This window comes from Sciurus vulgaris (genome assembly GCF_902686455.1).
Source record: "Sciurus vulgaris genome assembly, chromosome: 18".
NCBI lineage: Eukaryota > Metazoa > Chordata > Mammalia > Rodentia > Sciuridae > Sciurus > Sciurus vulgaris.
Genome location: NC_136479.1, coordinates 38,797,686 through 38,816,930, shown reverse-complemented (window position 1 = coordinate 38,816,930; position 19,245 = coordinate 38,797,686). Strand labels below are relative to the sequence as shown.

General features: G+C 55.2%; 1 protein-coding gene across 12 annotated transcripts in view; it reads right to left on the bottom strand.

The window, feature by feature from the left end:
* Nucleotides 1–376: 376 nt before the first annotated feature.
* Nucleotides 377–19,245, bottom strand: part of AUTS2 (activator of transcription and developmental regulator AUTS2) — a 1,098,554-nt gene continuing 1,079,685 nt past the window's right edge. For 7 of the 12 annotated variants that reach the window (XM_079120204.1, XM_079120194.1, XM_079120195.1 and 4 more), the window contains 9 exons: nucleotides 18,239–18,334; nucleotides 16,018–16,089; nucleotides 14,914–14,943; nucleotides 13,247–13,318; nucleotides 10,190–10,331; nucleotides 8,067–8,144; nucleotides 7,408–7,491; nucleotides 6,093–6,315; nucleotides 377–3,972 (listed from right to left, as the gene is read on the bottom strand). In XM_079120204.1, coding sequence (XP_078976330.1) covers nucleotides 2,733–3,972; nucleotides 6,093–6,315; nucleotides 7,408–7,491; nucleotides 8,067–8,144; nucleotides 10,190–10,331; nucleotides 13,247–13,318; nucleotides 14,914–14,943; nucleotides 16,018–16,089; nucleotides 18,239–18,334 — 2,037 coding nt within the window. In that variant the 3' untranslated portion in view covers nucleotides 377–2,732. The remainder of the gene's footprint in view (nucleotides 3,973–6,092; nucleotides 6,316–7,407; nucleotides 7,492–8,066; nucleotides 8,145–10,189; nucleotides 10,332–13,246; nucleotides 13,319–14,913; nucleotides 14,944–16,017; nucleotides 16,090–18,238; nucleotides 18,335–19,245) is intronic. The other 5 variants (XM_079120196.1, XM_079120200.1, XM_079120202.1 and 2 more) reach the window with 3 other exon arrangements.

Below are 19,245 nucleotides of genomic sequence, written 5' to 3'. Positions count from 1 at the left end.
GCACATCCAGATGCCACCGCTGCCCACAGGCCCAGCCTGGAAGACAGCGTCTGTGGACCAGTGGGTCTCCCTCCTGCCTCTGCTGCCCGCGAGTCAGGTGTTCAGGCATCGGATAGTGGGGAGAGGGCTTCTACACAGGCAGTCGCTGCTGGCTTAGCTCTAGCTGCTAATGCCTGGAGGCCCACCAGGGGTCTTGTCAAGGGTCCCAGGATGTCCCCCAGCACCCCCCACCAGGGACCCAGAGTCCCCACTTCCATCCACCCCCATGTCCAAGGCCCGCCCAGTAGTCACCTGACCCCACTGACCGCGACTGCCGCTGGGCTTCTTTCCCAGTAAGACACAGACACCAATCCAAAGACCAATGTCATCAAGTTGATACGAGAAAATTTAACATTTTACATCATGAAAAAACAAAACAGATTTTAGAGGACAGAGAAGTCTGCAAACCAAGGAGGGATATGCCACGAACATTGATGAGACAGGGGAAGTGTGCCGGGAAGGCGAGCCACAACCGAGCCCACGAGTGAATGTAGAGGAACGGGCAGAGGGTGCTGTCCTCGCCGGCCCTGCCCAGGCTTCGTGCCGCTGCCCGCGACGCACGCGCTTCCCTCCGAGTTTGGAAGCAGGGTGGGCACAGCACTGGCTAACATGGCCCACACGCATCGTCTACAATATCCGAAAGTACCTGCTCGTGAGTTTTACAGTAGTTTTGTTTAAAACACACAAAAGGGAAAAAAAAAAAATCCGTAACCTATTGCGGGGCGCGCAGAAGTCTACAGGAGCTGACCGGTGGGCGGCCAGAGGCGCGGGCGGGCTGCCCCCTCGGCAGGAGCACCTCCGCGTCTCCCGAGGGCCGGTTCCGGGCGTTTCTTTTCGAGAGCCTGGTCTTGCACAAGTACAGCTTCCTCCCAAAGGACCGATGGCCACTGCACACAAACAAGCAGCTGGAAGCTGGGTTCACATTCTTTAATAACATGGCACATTTACATTACACAAGAGGCTCCGCCGACGGGAACATGCTGAAGATTCAGTTGCTGCACTTTGCTTTTCACATAGGTCTAGAAGGGACTTTGTCACATACAGGAGAAACAGCGGAAAGCTCTGTATAGAACAATCTCTTTACAATACTGAAGCTACCACTACAGTTCCAGTGTACATATTCCTTGGGGTTCTTTTTTAGTTGTTGTCTTTAAAAAAAAAACAAAAAACAAAACAAAACAAAAAAAAAAAACACTGCACAACATCTGGTGTTCACAAAATCTGAAGCTCACAACTAAACCTTCAGTTTACTACTAAAATAGATCTCTGCTTATTAGAAACAATGGTCTGTAGTTAACTTTTTTTTTTTTGCAAAAACAGGATAACAACGTCAGATAGCACTTTAATATACTAGAAGACCAAATGGAACTAATTTTATTTCTTACATGTATTTTACAGTCCAGTAGACAAGATATATTGTATTTCTCTGCTAGTAAAGTCATATTCTCTCCAAATATGTAGACAAGAGGCTTAATGTATTATAAAAGTATTATGAAGAGACATTAAGATTGATGCAAACTCAGACACACGCGCACACACACGGCTTCTCTGCCCCCTTCGCCCTCTGTGATCTCCACGGCTCTGCCTGACCTGCTCTGGCTGTGCCCAGACTCGGCTATTCCCTGGAGTGCACGGAGTCATGCTGGCACACAGGTACCAAGTGCAGCGAAAACACATCCATCATCTGAGAAAACATGAAGCTTTCTTTCAGGATCTGTTTGGGTGTGACTAAATCGCACTGCAAAATGAGGGAGTGTGTACGCATATGAAATAGGACACACCAAAAAGGCATGGCTGCCACCAGCGGCGGGCGTGGGATGGCACGACTCTGGCAGATGCCACCACCAGCCCCCTGATTTGGGCATCTGACAAATCCCATCCCCCCGGCACTGGTTGCTCCTGTTCTCATTTACCTTCCCAGGGCACACCTGCCCCTGAAGCCCACAAGCAGCAACTTCAGATGCAAAGTTCCAGCCTGGGGCCCGATCTGCAAAATAGGATGTTTCTCCATTTGAAAAAAAAACAAGCAAGGAAAACAGAGTCATATCACGTAAGCGCTTGTTCAGGGAAAATATGACCTTAAGTATGTTGTAAATGGATTTGAAAAGGCTCCTTTGAGTTAGGCGGGCTTTTGTGAGAAGCCCTAACGTTCATTGCATAGTTGAAGGGTTTAGCTGTCTCTAACAATACACGGGAACACAGCCCTAGCAGACCGCGCTCACTGATATTAGGTTTGCAAATAGCACATTTCAAGAAGTATTAATGTATCATGTTACTTAATCTTTATCTATATACATTTGTACAAAGTAAAGCTTTCGTCTCGCCCTTTGCATATATGAACCACCAGCTCGTGAAGCCATCTTTTTACACGACTATGTACACGCCTTCCCTTCTCATCTGAAAGAGCTCTGCGCCATGGATGGTGTGGGCTCCCCGCTGTCGTCAAATTGGTGTGTGTTGCATCTTTACTGTTTTGGTTCAAATCAAAAAGCTTTATACAAGGAACAAAGAGTAGGAGACATGAGAACATATGACTTAGCTAAAAGATCTGAAAAATTTCAACATAGAATATACAAAAAACATCTCAAAATCTGCACGGAGTCTGTACATTTTTTACAGGGGAGAGGCGGGGCTGGCCCGCAGTCTGCGCGGGCCAGGAGTTCTCCCTGCTCTCGGCTCGGTCCGCTGTCCCCTTACCGCGCCTCGATGTCCTTCAGCGTGTGGGAGGGCGGCCGCTCCCTGATCTCCGCCGACAGAGGCGTAGTCCTGCGCGGGGAGACAGGGCGGCCCCCCAGCGTGGAGATGAGCGGGGGCGGCGCGCTGAGCGCCGCCGTGGGGGGCGTCTTGTTGAGCAGTCCGTTCTGGTGGCCCGCCGTGGGGCTGATGCGCGGGTAGTGCATGCTGGGGAGGCCCGGAGTGAGCAGGCTGGGGTGCGGCAGGTGGCCGTCCAGGGAGGCGGGGTGCACGGCGTGCAGCCGCGGGTGCTCGTAGTCCTCCCGCAGCACGTGCAGGCGCTCGCGCTCGTCCAGGTGGCCGGCCCGCTCGTGCTCCCGCCGCGGGTCCACGGCCAGCGGCGGGTGGTGGTGGTGGTGGTGGCTGTAGTCGTGCGGCTCCCGGTCCCGGAAGGAGCGGTCGGCCTCGTACAGCCGCGGCGCAGACAGCCGGTGCAGCGGGTCGCCCCGCAGCAGGAAGTCCCTGGCCAGCGGGTCCCTGCGGTGCACGTCGAGCTCGCGGTAGGGGTCCCTCAGCGGGTCCCGCATGGGGTCCCAGTGGAAGGACGGGTAGGGGAAGCGCTCCCCGCCCGGGAGCGGGCTGAGGCCCATGAAGGGGGTCATCATGCGGGTCCTGTCCAGGCTGCCGATGCCGCCCATGGGGTGCAGGCCCGCCACGCCCACCGCCATGGGCACTGAGGCCAGCGGGCCGGCGTGCGTGCCCGAGGCTGCGCTGGGCGGCTCGGCGGCGCGCGGGGGCTGCGCGGGCTCCGCAGGCAGCTCGTGCTCCTCCCTGCGCTCCTCCTTGACCTTGACCTCGGCGCTCTTCCGCGGGTTCTCGTAGGCCGGCTCGCCCTTGCGTTGCTCGGCCTCGCGGCCTGAGGTGCTGCCCGGCCTGGCGCTGTCCAGTGCGGGGGTCCGCACGTAGGGCGACGGTGCACGCACCAGCTGCTTGGCCTCCTCGCCCGCGGCGCGGCCCTCGTGGCCGTGCCCGTCCTTCTCGGGCGCGGGGCCCTCCTTCGCCTTGTGCTCTTCCGCGGCCAGGTCCTTCCGCGACTCCGGATGGTCTCTCTCCCTCTCTTTGGGTTTGTCCTTCTCACGAGCCTCTGTGTTCAAATGACCCCTGATCTGCTCGGCGGAGCTGCGGCTGTGCCCCAGGGCGGTCGCCGGGAGGATAGGTGCTGGTGAAGGATGGCTGGAGTGTCTCTTCTCCACGCTTTCTCTGCGCAAGCAAGAGGAGACAAGCAGGCAGGTGAAACGGCCTGTGGCCCCGCGAGCGCTGCCGATGAGATGGTGGTGTGAAGAGGGCAGGCTGGTGTGGGCCGCCACGGCTGGGCAGAGCCGGCACCTGATCCTACTGACCTAGACTTCAGAGGAAGCTTAATGGGGGCGAAGTACCAGGGGCGAGGGTGCCTGAAGAGTGGAGGGGGAGCACCCGACGGGGTAAGAGCCACATGCCTCAATCAAGATCCTGGAGGAAGCGCTTTCAGAAAGCCAAAGATGGGGCCCCAGAGCCCGCTGTCCAAATTCTCAGGAGCCTTTCAGGTTAAAGGTTCGCTCTAAGAGCCCAAGAGCAACACGACTTCCAACTGCGGCCGCAGTGCCAGTGGAAGGAAGGGTCAAATGTAAACATTAAGGGCGTCTCTGCCTCCCGACACTCAGAACAAAGGCCCGGTTCAGGGAAAAGCAGGTGGACACAGAACCAGCTCTAAGAGGCAAAGAGAGGAGGTGGGAAAGGAATCCAGGGACCCAGGAATCTGGGTGTGCATTAGGTCAGTAAGAGTAGAAGGAGTAGGACTGGGAGTCTGGCAGTGGAGAGCAGGCCACAGACACAGCCTCGAGAAAGCAGGGCAACTTTAGAGCTCACCCAGGGCGAGGATGTGGAACTCTAATGCCAGGCCTGGCGTGGACCAGCACTTGGAGGACTGGACGGGAAATGCAGAGTAGAATGCAAACAGGTAAAAGCCGAGTTGCGATGAAGAATCACTCAAGGCTCAGGATGCCCATGGCACACCTGGCCAAGGTGATGACAGGAGAGGAGAGAGGCTGTCATGCAGCAAGGAGAGGCCAGAAGACCAGGAGCTAAGGACACTCCCCTACACCTCTGGGTTCCTAAGCCTACGTGGAAAGGCACTGAATGACCTTAAGGGGAAGAACAGAGAGGAGCATACTTCATGAAGCTACCTGACTTCATTCAAGAGCCCGTGTGGAGCACACGTCAAGAACAGCTCGAGTGGTGTGGTCTACCGTGTGGCCGTGGGCTGGAGAGCTCAGTTCTAGTGCTGGCTGGCTCTGGCCACACCCCACTTTGGCCGCTCACAGCTCAGAGCCAAATGCTGGCCCTGTCCTCCCACGGGGTAGGAGGCTCTTATCATACTGCTCGGAGTTTCTTTTGTACAAAAGAAATCAACCAGCACACTATGAAGGCCTATGACCAACATCTATGATCTGCCACTCAGCCTGCACAGTCAGTCTTTTAAGTTACCAGTACACGTTGCACACAATATACCCAGTAAAGGAAAAGCCAAGAGTTGGCTCAGACTTGAATCTTAAGTACCAAAAGGAAATTGTTAGAAATTTTTGTCAAGCACATGTTGTGCATCCCTTATCAGCTCATTTAAAATGAAAACAGCTTGAAGAAGGAGAGAGATGTGGGGGGACTTGGTTAGGATGCTGCTGACATTCTTCGCAGAAAACACAAGCTCTTCCTCTTTAAGATAATTTCCTTTTTAGGCACAGGTGAGCAGGTTCAGAGACATGGTTAATGCCACTGATCGTCCACTGGCAAGACCAAACCAACACCCAAGCTTCTTTCTGATGCTTCTCTAAATCTAGGTTAGTAAAATTTTATTAGTTATCTGTGAGCCCCAGGCTTTGAGTTTGAACAAAACTTGAGAAAAATATGATGAGGAAATGCAAAGATGACTTTCTAAAAGCAAACAAAAAGAGAGAGAAGGAGAGAAGCCTATGGGTGGTTCATGGACTGCGGAACTTGCAAGCAAACATGGCGTTGATGCATGCTGTGTGTGTCTGGCCCGAAGTTGCCGCTCACTGTTCCCAGAGTTGGGTCTGTGTGTGGACATGCTAACGCTCAGGGGGCTTGGGACGCTCTGTGTGTCACTGCCGCAGGGCAGGGGTCCTCCCTCAGCTGTGGTTGTGCTCTGTCATGGGACACTGTGCCACAGGGTGCTGGGACTGGGGGCCGCTGGCACTGGCTGGTGGGGGCGCTGGGGCTACGGACAGCTGGAGCACGAGGCTGGGGCAGGGAGGGCGGGTGGCCAGACCCACTGCACGTGGCACAGGTGGGCCCCCCGTGGACTCCGGAGCGGTTTCTTTCCGTACCTTTCTTTGTCATCTTTACTAACGGATGAGTCCCGTTTATCTACATCTCTATCTCTGTCATGAGCTGCAGCTGACGCGCTGCGCTCCAGCTCCCCTGGCTTCAGCCAGGGCGGAGGGGTCGGGAACGACGGAGGCGTTCGGTGCAGCCGGTTCCAGGGCTCGTGAGGGTGGCTAAAGCTCTGCACACTGGGGCCATCCTTGTGGCCGAACACTGAGTTGGGTGCTGAAATGGTGAAGTGGGGAACAAAAAGGTTTAAGAGAAATTATAACCTGCTGTCGTGAAGGTACTTACCAAAAACTTTTAACAGCATTCAGAGTTAAAATGAATACATATTATTGGGAGCTGGAAAAGGAAAGGAGATCGACACAGTCGTTAGAGGAGCTCGTGTCCTGCACTGGAGAGGCAGCGCACAGCGTTTTTAAAATTTCAAACCAATAGCAAAAGTGGGGTGGGGTGGGTGGGGGTGTTAGAAGCAAAAGGGACCACCCAGGCGTCAGGATCACCGACCACATGTGCCTGGAGCATGCAGAGGTGCCACGCATGCGAAGGGTAGGCCGCGGCGCTGCGGTCGGAACTCAAATCCCTCCTCCTCTCCCTGCCAAAGCCTGCGCATCCTCCCAACGTGGGCTGACTACAAGCATCCCCAAGACCACTCGGGCCTGGCCCTGGACAGAGGCAGAATCCTCCGCGCTGTCCTGTAGGAGGCCCTCGCTCACTGTGACGGTGGCCCAGAGCTGCGCTGTAGGCCTCCTGTGCTCCCCAAATAGGAACACACGTGACTGCAAGAACACCAACTGCGTATCCAGCGACGGCGTGGCGTCCAGGACACGAGCTGGGCTTGCGGCTCCCTCCCATCCGAGATGGCCCTCTGAGCAGCAGAAAGCCACAGGGCTCTCCCGGTCAGGAGGATGTGCTGCCCGCTCTTGGCGACTCTGGGCCTGGTCTTGTTTTCCTGCTGTCCTCCACTGTACTGTTTTCAATCCCACGAAAGCCGTGAGATGAAGTCTAAAAACTCTTCTTACTTCTGGTGGAAGCTGCAGCCACACTCCTGGGTGGCAGAAATGCAGTCTAGAGGCAGCTACCCTCTGAAGTCGACTTTGCAGTCATTAGCTACCCTCGCGGACCCTGCCTCTGGGACGTGCGCGAGCAGCGGCCTCCTTAGAGTAGTGCGCTCACGCCTGACCCAGCTCCTGTGTGTACGCCTGCCATTGCAGTTCTGTAACTCAAATGTGTTCCCCAGAGCGAGTCTCCTGCGTCCAGGAAGGTCCTGAGATGGAGAGTCCGAGGCAGGTATGAAAAGCTAGAGGTACTCACTAACTGAAGGGTTTCCGAGTCCCCCGAAGGCATTGCCACCAACCGCTGCTAGGCCCGTGAAGGTCGATGGCCGATTGAAAGGCTCTGCCAAGAAAGGCGGGAAGAAGGAAGGGCTCAGACTCCCCAGTGAGGACAGGAGCGGGCAGGCGGGCTGTGGAGTCGGGCTGGGGTGGTGCGTGCTCGTGAGGCCCGCACCACTGCCCGCCCCAGGGACACAGGACCCACTGTTCTAAGGCGCCCCCTCTCCCAGGAGGGTGCTCTACAGCCTCTGATGGGACAAAAACAAGGCCACATCTTAAATCCCCAGAGATGAAGCCCTACTGCGCGCCCTCCATCTGCTTGTTCACTTGCACACATTATCAAACAAGTAAAGGCCACCAAACCAGGGCCTTTGTAACATCATCCTGTCTTTCCCCCACCTGCTGAAGGCACCTTGGCTGTGGAGAGTGTCACCTTGTCACAGGGAAGAACAGGCCACCCTAGACTCCGAGTGGCTGAGATCCCCAGGAAAAGCTTTCCCAGGGCCCCACCATTTACTTGAGGCAGAGCAGGACAGGACACAGACCAGCAAAGGGGCGTGGCTAGGAGCAGTGTGTCCCGAGGCGGTGCCGCATGCTGCCGCGTGCAGGAGCGCGCCACGGCCTGGGAAGGTGACTCACCTAGGTGAGCAGCAGGGTTGAGGAAGTTGCTGTGATGGGGAGGTGGCCCAAAAGGGGTCCCGGTCGGGTGTGCAGCACCTAGTGAGTCAGATACAAGGTCAGAGTCCTCAAAAGCCAGCTCCCAGGAGGTGACCGGCTCCTTCTGGCCGAGGGCCCCCAGGAGATATGTGAAGGGGAAGGACGAGGCTTCTCACTCGTCGGTGCTAGGAAGAGCCAGCGTCCTCCTAGGCCCACCACCAAACCCTTGCCTGCCAGGGTTTCCAGGTCTCCACCGGGGGCTTCTTTCCTCATGTTTTCTCCTATCTACCTTTTTCCTCAACTTTTTATTGCACCTGACACATATACTTTAAGTCTCCTCAAATCCTTCTCTTGAAGGAGGCTGGGAAAAGGAGGAAGGAGGGGAAGGAGGACGAGAGTGTGCACGAACTCCCATCAGCTCAGGCCATGGGCCTGGCCATGCGCAGAGCAGAGCCCAGGGGCAGCCCTGGAGGAGGCAGGGCGGGAGGGGCGGGCTCCAGATGGGCGCTCTGCCCTGCAGTTTGGTCTCCGACGGCAAGGTAAAGGTGGCTGAATTTAACAAATATGAACTGCTAATAAATACCAGGACAAAGTTCTATCAAATTTGGACAAAGTTCAATACTGCTCATGTGCAAAGCTGGCCCTCCCTATGAGGCAGGGTCAGGACCTGGTTCCCCCACCTGCTAATCACGTTCCATAATCCCTGGTGTCTTGTCTAAGTCCCTGTGAATAAGTGCGATTCCCTCGGGAAAAGACAGTGTGTGGGAGGGCTGTCTCTGGGCTGCCAGGGCCGCCCAGCATGGAAGAAGTGTGGGTCAGGCAGGGCCTCTCAGCATCTGAAGGCACCTGGGCTACTGCCCAGCCTGGTGGGCCCACCTAGTGGCTTGTTTTCTACCTGGGAGTGTGAAAATGATACCCCACAGCTTCACAAAGTGTGCATGCTCTGGAACATTCAGTAGGCATCACCGGCTTGCCAACTAAATAAAATTTTAGCCACACAATGTCTGTGTGTGTAGTACAAGCCAATTAATGCTTCAGTGAAGACCAGAGCTTCACTCAGCCCAGGTCCCCAGGGATGCCTACAGTTCCAGAATTGTGGAAGCAAAAGAGGCCGATTCATCCACTCAGCTCAAATGAAAGCCAGGGAGAAATCGGTTTCTCTCCAAAAACTGCTCTTAATGTGGCCCTGTCTTGGAGCTAGGTTCCATGGCAACAGAGCCTTCAAATATGTCCCTTGACAGAACCGCCAAAGGAAAACCCGAGACCGGAGCAAATCCAGTCGCCCTCAAGGGTGGTGCCCTGGCCCTGGCAACAAGACTTCGGTGAGGATTTCCGCCCGGGAGAGCTATGTCCACCAAAAATGAGCTGTGGGTGGCAGCAGGCAGACGGCAATGAGAGCTGCCCCTGAGTGTCAGGAACAGGGAGCGCATCATCACTCAAGTCTACCCAGGCAGGAAGCCGGTGCGCGTCATCCCAGCCAGCCAGTGCCGCCATCTTTAAGTATCTACAGAGCAGAGCTGTGTGCCAGCAGCTGTGCTCTCCGAACAGCTTTAGAGGCCTGGATGTGAAGGAGCCCTGGCGCCACGCTGCAAGCAGCCCTCCCTTGGTTCCAACGTGCCAGAGCGGAAGGGCCCGTGAGGCTCCCCTGCTCCCCAGCCCCTCTTCTGCACACCAGAGACACTGGAGGTGGGCACCCTGCAGCAGAGGAAGCAGCCGGAAGCCAAGCCCACACCACTGACGACCAGCTCGACTGTGCTTCTTTAGCCTCAGACCCCGAAACACAGCCAACAGAGTGTCACGGTGCAGCATCACCCCGTGCTCTGTGTGTCCCCAGGACTCCCGGCACTGTTTACTTCTGATTGGCCCCTGTGACCTCTCCCACCTCTTTCAGTGACACTGACATGCTGTGTCATGGGTTAATGCCTAGGCGCGAATGATAAGCCACAGTTCCCAAGTCCTGCAGGGAAAGATGGCCTCTCTCCCCTCTGGGCGTGCTGTGCACCATCTGGCCACACGGCGTGAACCCCACTGCTGGCAGGGGTGAGGGGCAGCACGGAGCCCAGACGCCATCTACTCAGCTAGGACCAGGCTTCCTCTGAACTCACCAGCGGCAGAGAAGAGAGTCGAAGGCCGAGCCAGGTCGTGCGGGTGGTGGATGGCTCCGAAGAGGCTGGGGCCGGGAGGGCGGCTCAGGAACTCGGGCTTCAGTCCGAAGTCCAGCTTGTGTGGGTCCGACTGCATCTGCTTCTGCAGTGGCAAGGGGGCAAGCCCAGGTGAGGTTCCAAGCGAGTGGCAGGAAGGCAGAGCCACGAGAGCCCCAGACGGAGCGGGCTCTGAACGGGCCGCACTCGGATGCTGGCCCCAGGGAGGGTGGAGTTTAGGATTACTCGGGAACCAGGCGACCCTCGGACCATGGCCCTCGCCGGCCAGGGCCAGGTCCACCCAGGAGGGCCAGCGCCTGTTTCTCACAGCAGAAGCATGAGTGGCAGGACCAGAGTCTGGTCGGTGGCTGGGCCACCAAGGAGTGCAACCGCATCCCGTCCCTCAGGCCGGGGCCGCCAAGTGTTTGTTATTTTGCTGTGAAGGACCGTTTTAGAAAGTCTTAAAATGATAGCATTTTAAGGCCCATTTTATTAGGGATTCTGTGTGAATAATCTGCTGTGTAAATTGTTTGATGCCTCTTAGCCATAGACTAATAGGTCAGAGCACATTAGTAACTGGACGTTATAGAGAGGTATCTGCATGCCTACAAGCTAATGTCCCAGTGATCACAGTCACCTACCTATGAAAGAAACAAACAAAAGCAGAACGTAAGCAAAGCTGGCTTCTCGGTTTGACCAATGGGGGCGTTTCTTCTTGCTGCCACCCCAAGCACCCGAGGAGGAGGAGGCTAGTCCTGGCCAGGGGTCCACGGAGACCACCCTCTGCTATGAAGTCCTGGCTTCATTTTCTCTCACCTGCCCACACTGAAGCTAGTCTTCTAGCTTACCTTCCCCTGAGGCGGGGGACATTGGCCAGCGTTCCTCTGGACCCTAGCCTGTCTCTGGAGGTGGGCAGCCCTCCTGCCTACGTGGTGTCAGAGCTGCCGCTGCCTTATTTCTCGACAGCCTTCCTTCTCGGAGTCAGGTCTGCACCTCCCAGACAGGCACTGCCCTCCATGTCCCCCGCTTCCCGGGGCCCGGGAACCTGAGACCTGAGTTGAGCTGCCTTCCACCCTCAAGGGCTCCGGCACGGCCTGGGCTGTCTGTGTGGCCCCGCTCCTGACCCACCTCCACCTCTCCTCTCTCTGAGATCCTTGCCCTGCTGCACAGCCGAGGAAGATGACGGGGAGGGTCTACAGAACAGCGAGGCTGAGGGTGGGGTGGGGTGGGGTCCAGGAAGTCTGCTGTCCCTCAGCACTACAGGTCAGAACCCACCAGTCTGTCACCCTCACATGGAATGAGACCTGCTGGGGGCTCGTTCTTGGGAGCAACACCTGGACACACACAGAACTCGTGGCCTTGGCACCCACAGATCCTCATGGCAAACGCCTGGGCAGCTAGACAGGAACAGCAAGCGGCCCAGGCGGGAGTGCCCCTGAGCACTAGGTGGCTCACTGAAGAAAACGAGTAAACGAGAGAGAAACTTGAGAGAAAGCAGACAGGGTAATTTCTGCTCCAACCTACAGGGAATGCTATAACGAAGTCCCACTATAAAGTAATATCGGAACCCCGAACCAAGCCCTGATTCACTATGAATCTATAACAACCTCGGACCTCCTTCAATTTGGTTGCCAAATGACTGGGCGCTAACATCGCGTGGTACACAGCGGTTTCATTAAACACAGCTTAGGTCCACGAAGCAGGATGGAACCTGGGGATCACACCGCTGGCGGAAGGGAGATGAACGGAGCCACTTCCCGTTCGGGGGGCCTTGCTGACTGAATAGGGATAATGAAAGCCGGAGCCGCCAGGTGTTTCCATGGAGAGGGGCTGCTCAAGTGGCACGGGCAGCATCCTTCATCACTTGAGACCAAAGGACGAAGGAAGACGTCTGTACCTATGGTCCCGCTGACCACGCTGCCTGGAGCCAGACGACAGCTGAACGCGGCAGCCATACCTGGTGAGCCAGTCTACAGCACCAGCCCTCGTCAACCGCCTGACAGGAGGCAGCAGGGCCAGACTCCTGATGGCAGTCAGCAAGGGGCAGGAGTCACCAGGGCCACAGGTCTTGCTGAGTTTGCTTCTCCCTTCTAACTAGCTTCCGTCTTCGCTCTGAGCCACGTTTGAACCCTGCTGCGTGCCTGGTGTGTTCTCCTTCCCTACAGGCCCCAGGATGGCCTCAAACGCCCCTGGGCCGAGTCACACCTGCAGATTATGCACCAAGTGACCTCTGCTAGAGTGACCTGCTTGGATGTGTCCCAGCGTGTCCTAGGCTGCAGTGTGGATGTGGGGCTCCGCGCTCCCTAGCCAAGCCCTGGCACCATGTCACGTCATGCCCCGGTGCTCGCCCTCTCCCTCCTGTGCCACAGAGGCTCATGGAAGCTCTGGTTCAGGCACAGACCATATTCATCTGTATGAGGACGACAAAGAGGACCTGCCACAAGGCGGTCCTGGAGGGTACTGACTGTCTCTTTACACTGCGACTGGTCACCTGGAGGGTGAGCTGAAGGCCCGGGTGGGCCTGGTGCTACCTCTGGAAGCGCTAACTGTGGTCACACACACTGCTGGTGGAGGGTCAACACCGCCACCTGCCGATGGGGCATAGAGATCATTTCCCCAAAGCCCCCAAAGGAAGAGAGAACACGTTAGTTGTTACTGAAAACAAAACAAAGACACTCCCTGTCAGCTCCCTCAGCCACTAAGTGTTCTCTGTATTCCAGTTCTTGCTCACTGTGATTAAAACCTTTATTCTAGGATTTAATCCATATTCAGGTCCTTTGGATCAGTAAGATGACAATTTATCAAAAAGGAAAAAATGCCCCAGGGAACCACCGGTTTGCTTCTGTTCTGGATTTTGCTGGTGGCGCCCCTCATCAGGGTTTCCGGATGGCTTCCCAGAGGACTTCTCCCCCTGCCTCTGGTCTTCAGACCCTCTGTCAAATGCCCCGATGCAGGTGCTCCTCGCAGATCATGTGCACGTGCCCCGCCCACGCCCCCATGAACCAGGAAGGTCGGACTGACCTTGACTTTCTGTTGGTGGTGGTAAATCTGCCAGGCGATGTGAACATGCATAGCACACCACTTCCCTGGTTTCTGGAACAAGAAAGAGCAGCGTGGTCAGAAGAGACATTTCAGGGGGGCCGCCTGCAACTCCCCCAAGCTCTCAGCAGATTCTGGCTACAGAGACTTTTTTCGTGAAACAAGAGTGCTTTGTGCCTGCGAGTGCCTCCCGTCAGCAGCCCTGACGTGACCGGGCATCAGGGAGTCACGGTCACGCCCCCCTCTTCCCGGGGCTAGAGGTCGGCCACCACTCAGGAAGCCATATTTGAAAAGGCCGGTCACAAGATGGGAAAAGCCTGGATCCCACTTTGTGCTTCTTCTTTCTTTTCTGGTGCCAGCTGGCAGACCTGGCGAAGTAGGAAGCCCTACTTAACAAACGCTGCTCTGCCATCATGCAAATCAGCTGTTCACAGGGCTAATTAGGGAGCGTCTGAATCAAATCAAAACAAGAAAGGGCACGGGACCTGTCAGAACCTCCCCGTGGCTGTTGCTTCTTGACCCCCAAGGCGGGACCGTGGAATCCATCCCGGTCTAGTTTAAGTCCAGTGGCCACACATGCTTCATTAAGAGCCGACTCCCACCATGTCGGGGCGCTGCTCATGTCTAAGAGAAAGGAAGGGCCGGGAGGGAGGCACTCCCTCCTCCCTCCTCCCAGGCTTCTGCCCGGACAGGTCCTCCTCCACCCTGGAGGAATGGCTCAAGTCACAGCTCTCAGCTCATTTCATGCTTTGCTCTCTGAGCAAGCATGTGCGACTTCTCTGCCACTCGGGGCAGGGGCCACCTCTTTCTGCTTCCTGCCAAGCCATCTCCGCTGAAGCTTAGAGTGCATGTGCCGAGCTACTGGGCAGAGAAGAAACAGCCCTGTCCTGCACTGGCAAAGGGCACAATCCTCTGGTGGCTGTAGCAAGGAGCTGTTCCTGAAATACAGACTCAGTACTTTTCTCTTGTAATGGACTTACGGGTCATTTGACATCACAAATACCACACTGCCTCACCTAAGTGAGGACACAGGCCTCCTTTGGAGCAGGTGGATTAGCCCAGTATGCACCAGAAACTGGGGACTACAACAGAAAACCCACTGTCTATCCTCTACCACCTTTGGGCCACCCAGCCCGGCTCAGGAAAGTGGCAGTCACAGAGGTCATCTGCTGGCCAGGCACCAGACCTCAGGACATTCTGCTTTGAACAAGATGTTAACAACCAATGCTGACAGTATCCTTTCCCACACCAGAGAAACAGGTCGAGTGGCTACGGACATCAACAGCACTTCGTGCTGAACAAGGAAGCCACAAGCAAACAGATCCACCACAATTAGTGTTTTCTAAGCATGAAAGACACTGATTTCAGCCTATGGCTTAAGTCTTTCTCCTTGAGATTCCAACTTTCTACCAGACCTGCTCACAACAGAATCGGACTCGGCTGTATCTGTTACATAAATAAAAAGCCCGGGGCCTGGCTTCCTCCACTGCCCAGAGCCAAACAACTCGGGTTGCTTGCCTCGCAGGACATGAAAACCCACCAACCACCATGCTACAGCCCACCGGGTACTGCTTGTTACAGACTTGCATTTCCAACCCACAGGGAGCCAAACAGAGGTTGCAAAACAGTTCTAGAAGAAGCTTTCTTACCCTTAACATAGGTCTGAAAGGATCTGTCAACTGTGAAGAGAAAATGACAACTTGGTTACACGCCTGTCACTCAAACAATTGCTCTAATTAACAAATTTGTAGTGCTTCATTAGGAGGGGAAATTAAAATGTTAGAATTTTACTTTTAAATGAAGCCCTTTTAGAGAATAATTAACCCATTTTCACACTATCAAAAGTGCCAAGTGTCCCCTCCCCCACTGACATCAGCGCTGACAAGCCCCGAGGAGTCTAATCAATGGCGCTGTGCCCTGGGCAGCTCGAGGTTCCGGTGGAGCCTTCCACACCACGCCGGGCGCTGGGGGCGAGTGTCTGCCGGGGCAGATCAGGGCCATGTAGAGGGACTGCGCGGCCCGGCCCTCCTCGGCAAGCACGCCCCTGTTCCCACACCGTGCACCCTGCAGGGGCAGCTCGTAAAGCTTCAGCTGTCTGCCTTGCCCTCGCCATCCGTTCCTGACTGCCCTCACCCAGGAAAGAGATACTGGGAAAGGCAACTGCTTTTTCGCTTTTACTATAAAGACAGATATAAATAACAATCGAGGAGACGAGAGGATACCTACTGCATAATTTCAGATTCTTTTTTGGAAGTAGGTGCAGTATAAAATATTAATAAATAACATAAGCAAAGCATAATGGATGTTTTATCCAGCTCTAGAGCACAAAGGATCCCTGCCACATTAAAAATAGAGGGCCAGAGGAGCCGTGTGGTCCCGGAAGTCCCCGACCGCGGGTGGCGGCGGCTGACGTCCAGCGAGAGAAGCGCTCGGTGCTTTTCCACTCAGTGTCCCACAGCAACATAAGAACTTGCAGGCAGAAAAGACCGGTCACAAGCCTCAGTGTCCAGTTCCTGGGCGCAGACCACGGGCCCGCCCTCCCTCCTCGGGCTGGCAAGTCAGTCTCCCGTGTCACTCACGGGGCCGGAGGGACTTGGTCTTCTAGGAGTAACTGGCACTTTCTGGCATAAACTGGAAGAGCCCCTTCCCCGAGGACAGCTCTCTCGAAGGAGCTAGGAGGGCACAAGCACAGGGCGCCTGCCCCGAGCACACGCCCCTGGGTTACCTGAGGCCAAGCCTGACTCTGCACGTACCCTCGGGTCCTTTTGGAGTAAAGTGTGTGGGACTGTCCCGGGCCGAGCAGCAACATCGATAGGGTTGGATGTCTACAAATTAATTAGACCACAGCTTAGGAAGCACAAAACACGGGGCATGAAGCAAAATCTTTCCTCGTTCTAAATGAAGAAGTGAAGCTTCATTTGTTTCTTAAATCGCAACTCATTTTTCTCGGTGAGCGCACGAGCTTCTACAGAGACTGGCTCCCTACGTTCTCCAGGTGCTCTGACCAGAGACTGCTCTCTCCCATGGCACCTAAAGCAGAGAGGTGGCCCCCAGCACCCGCCACCACAGTAGAAGCCACAGAACCAAATGAGGAAGCCACTCATGGCGAGCGGCCTGGAAGGCTTCTTCCCGGGTGGCCCTGCACTGGCTGCACCCGCCGCCTTCCTGCCTCCTCGCAGACACTCTGGGAAACGCTCAAGCGAACGCTGGTGTCATTTCCAGCGTCAGGTGCTTCTCATCAGAATAGCTGACGGTATTTCACAGACATTAAGCCAACTCTCCACATTTTAACTGGCAGACAATAACAAGAAATTACACTCAGTAATTACTCATTAGCAGTGGTGGAAATGGGACAGGAGAACCTAATTTAGGGACCACAAGGACTCGTATAGAATCCCACTTTCGTCTCTCCTACTCCTACCGCCCTTCTTACAGACCCCTAACAATATCACTCTCATCTGTCGGCTTTGGTCCTACAAGGAACAACTCAAAGCCTACTTCGGGCTCAGTTATCACTGTCTTCTGGGAAAAGGGCTTTAAAACTATGTAACACCTGTTATTTAAGAAATCGCAACTTCCACGAAACCCTCCCCCAACACACGCCAGAAGGTAACTGTGGAAATGGAGCTCAAGTTCAGGCACCAGGCTCGCCTCCCTGCGCAGGGGGAAGGAGTGAAAGGAAAGCAATCAGCTGCGTACAACCAACAATTAAGCTGGAGTTGTTAACAGCCTGATTTGCATACATATGAAGAACTCCACTAATGAACTGCAATCTACATATTCAATCAGGAAGATGGCCTGAAAGGCCTACCCCAGCACCAGCGGAGGCGCTCCTGCCCAGATGCAGTTTTCTGTGTGATTGGATAATGGTGAGTGAGGGAAATAGTCTCATTTATTAAACGACCTACCAGTCTGTTTGGGGATGCACTAGAGATTTGTCCCAACCTAGAATGGAAGACCCGGGTCTGAGGGAGTAGTAAAGAGCAGGCTGGGGGAAGGAGTTTCAGATCATCGTCTTTGATCTGAGACAGGAGCCCTCGGTGGAGCCACCGTAAAGTCCTATGCATGTGTGGCTTTGACCTCTGTGCCACTCAGTGCAATGAGACGTCTCGTGAGGGGAGGTGCAGCCATCCCACCCCAGGGCCTTTGCTTGCCCTGTCCAGCTTTGAGGCAGTGTGTCTTGGGCAGAGCAGCAGGTGCCCATGCTGGGAGGCTGGCCCACCCTGGTATCCACCTCAGAAGTGGGAATAAAAAGAAAAATCACACACCAACAAAACACCAGGCTTGAAAAATCTGAGAGTGGTTCGCAACTAGAAGGCATGTTGCTTTGGTGGGAGCGACAACCGGGCGGGGCTGCCGTAGATGCTAAACACAAGGGTGTCCTGAAAGCCCCTCTTCAGGACTAACTGCAGCGGTACCCGGAGCCCACCTGGACAGCAGGCCACTGGCTAAGCAGAGGCAAACTTAAAGGGCTCATGTCACAGCAGGGTGTCAAAAGCAGGAGTCTGGATCTGGCTTGGCAAGCTGGCTGTGCGGAACCAGACGGCGCGGCCTCCACTCCGGCAGACCCCAGGTCCCGGGCGGGCTGCGGAGGACAGGGCCGGCCCGAGGGGCGCCTCCCTCCACCAACCCCCACACACAACTGCGCTCCCAAACATCGTCCAGCCCTCTTCCCCGCAGCCTCACACCTCTGCCTCTGAAACGACCTGGTGCCCGGGAGCCAAGGGTTCCTGCCCGCAGTGCCAGGGGGAACGCCATCGGGCCGCGGCTTAGCGGAGATTACCCGGGTCGGCCGACTGCAACTTTAGTTTTTGCTGAGGCTTAAAACTAAATGGACTAGAAAAAAACCACTCCGCTCCAATCCCCAGGGTCACTTAGGATCTGAGCAGTCGCTGCGCAGGCAAGTGGAGGCGGGCGGTGCCCAGCCGGTCCCTGGGGAGACACGCCCCTGGGTCTTCCCTGCGCGGTCCTTACCTTCGGCTGAAATGCTCCTTGTAGTGAACCAAAAGGGCCCGTGGGTGGGATCATGGGGGGGATGCCCGACACTGCAGGAGGGTAGGAGTGGAAGAGCTGCGGCCAGAGACGAGAGGAGAAAAGGCTTTAGTCGGAGGCAAGCGACCATTCACATCCCTTCCCCCAGAGCCGGCTGGGCAGCGCAGCCGGGTGCCGTTAGTGACGGGCCAGGATGGGATGGTCACACAACGCGCCACGAATGTTCAACCCAAAAGTTAAAGGTAGTTCAGACTCAATCAGCCAACAAATGATGTCCCCGGTGAGAGCGCCATTAGAAAGGGAGCTTCCTAACTATTAATTGGAGAATCACATACAAGTCCTAAATGGGCGGAGGTTTTGATGCGTACCAAAACCAGGAGGGATGCTGGGCCAAATAAAATGCCCTGAAAATTACAAGTTAATTAGAAAAAAGAAGGAAAAAAAAAAAAAAAAAAAAGGAAGAGGCAGGTCTTCATGAGTGCCAGGATTTTATACCATTAAAACTCAATTAGCGCTTTTAGATTTTTAATAGTTTGAAGAAATGAGAACATATTCACAATCCTTGCTTCATTAGGCTGTTCTAGAAGTGGCAGTTCCAGAGGGCAATTTAATTCTCTCATCTAAAATGGTGACAAATATTTGTCGAAGGGTAAAATAAAATGATTCAGTTTAAACTTTAAACAGAGCTGCCAGTTCTCCAAGAAGGTAGATTATGGAAGCATGGAGACCTTGTTTGTCCCCAGCCCTGTGGGGCTGGGGTGCCTAGCTCCCAGTTTCTGGGGCTTGGCGCCCTCTATAGGTAACACAACTCCCGGGGCCAGCCTGGAATGGCATCTGCCACTCAGCCCGCAGGCTCCCTGGAGACTCCTCAGAGCTGCTGGTGTGGGAGTCTGGTCACTCGATGATGGCACAATGTGACTCTGAGTGTGACCGAGTGGAAGCTTGAGTTCTGGCTCACAGGCCCAGAGGACCTGACAGCAGTGCAGGAA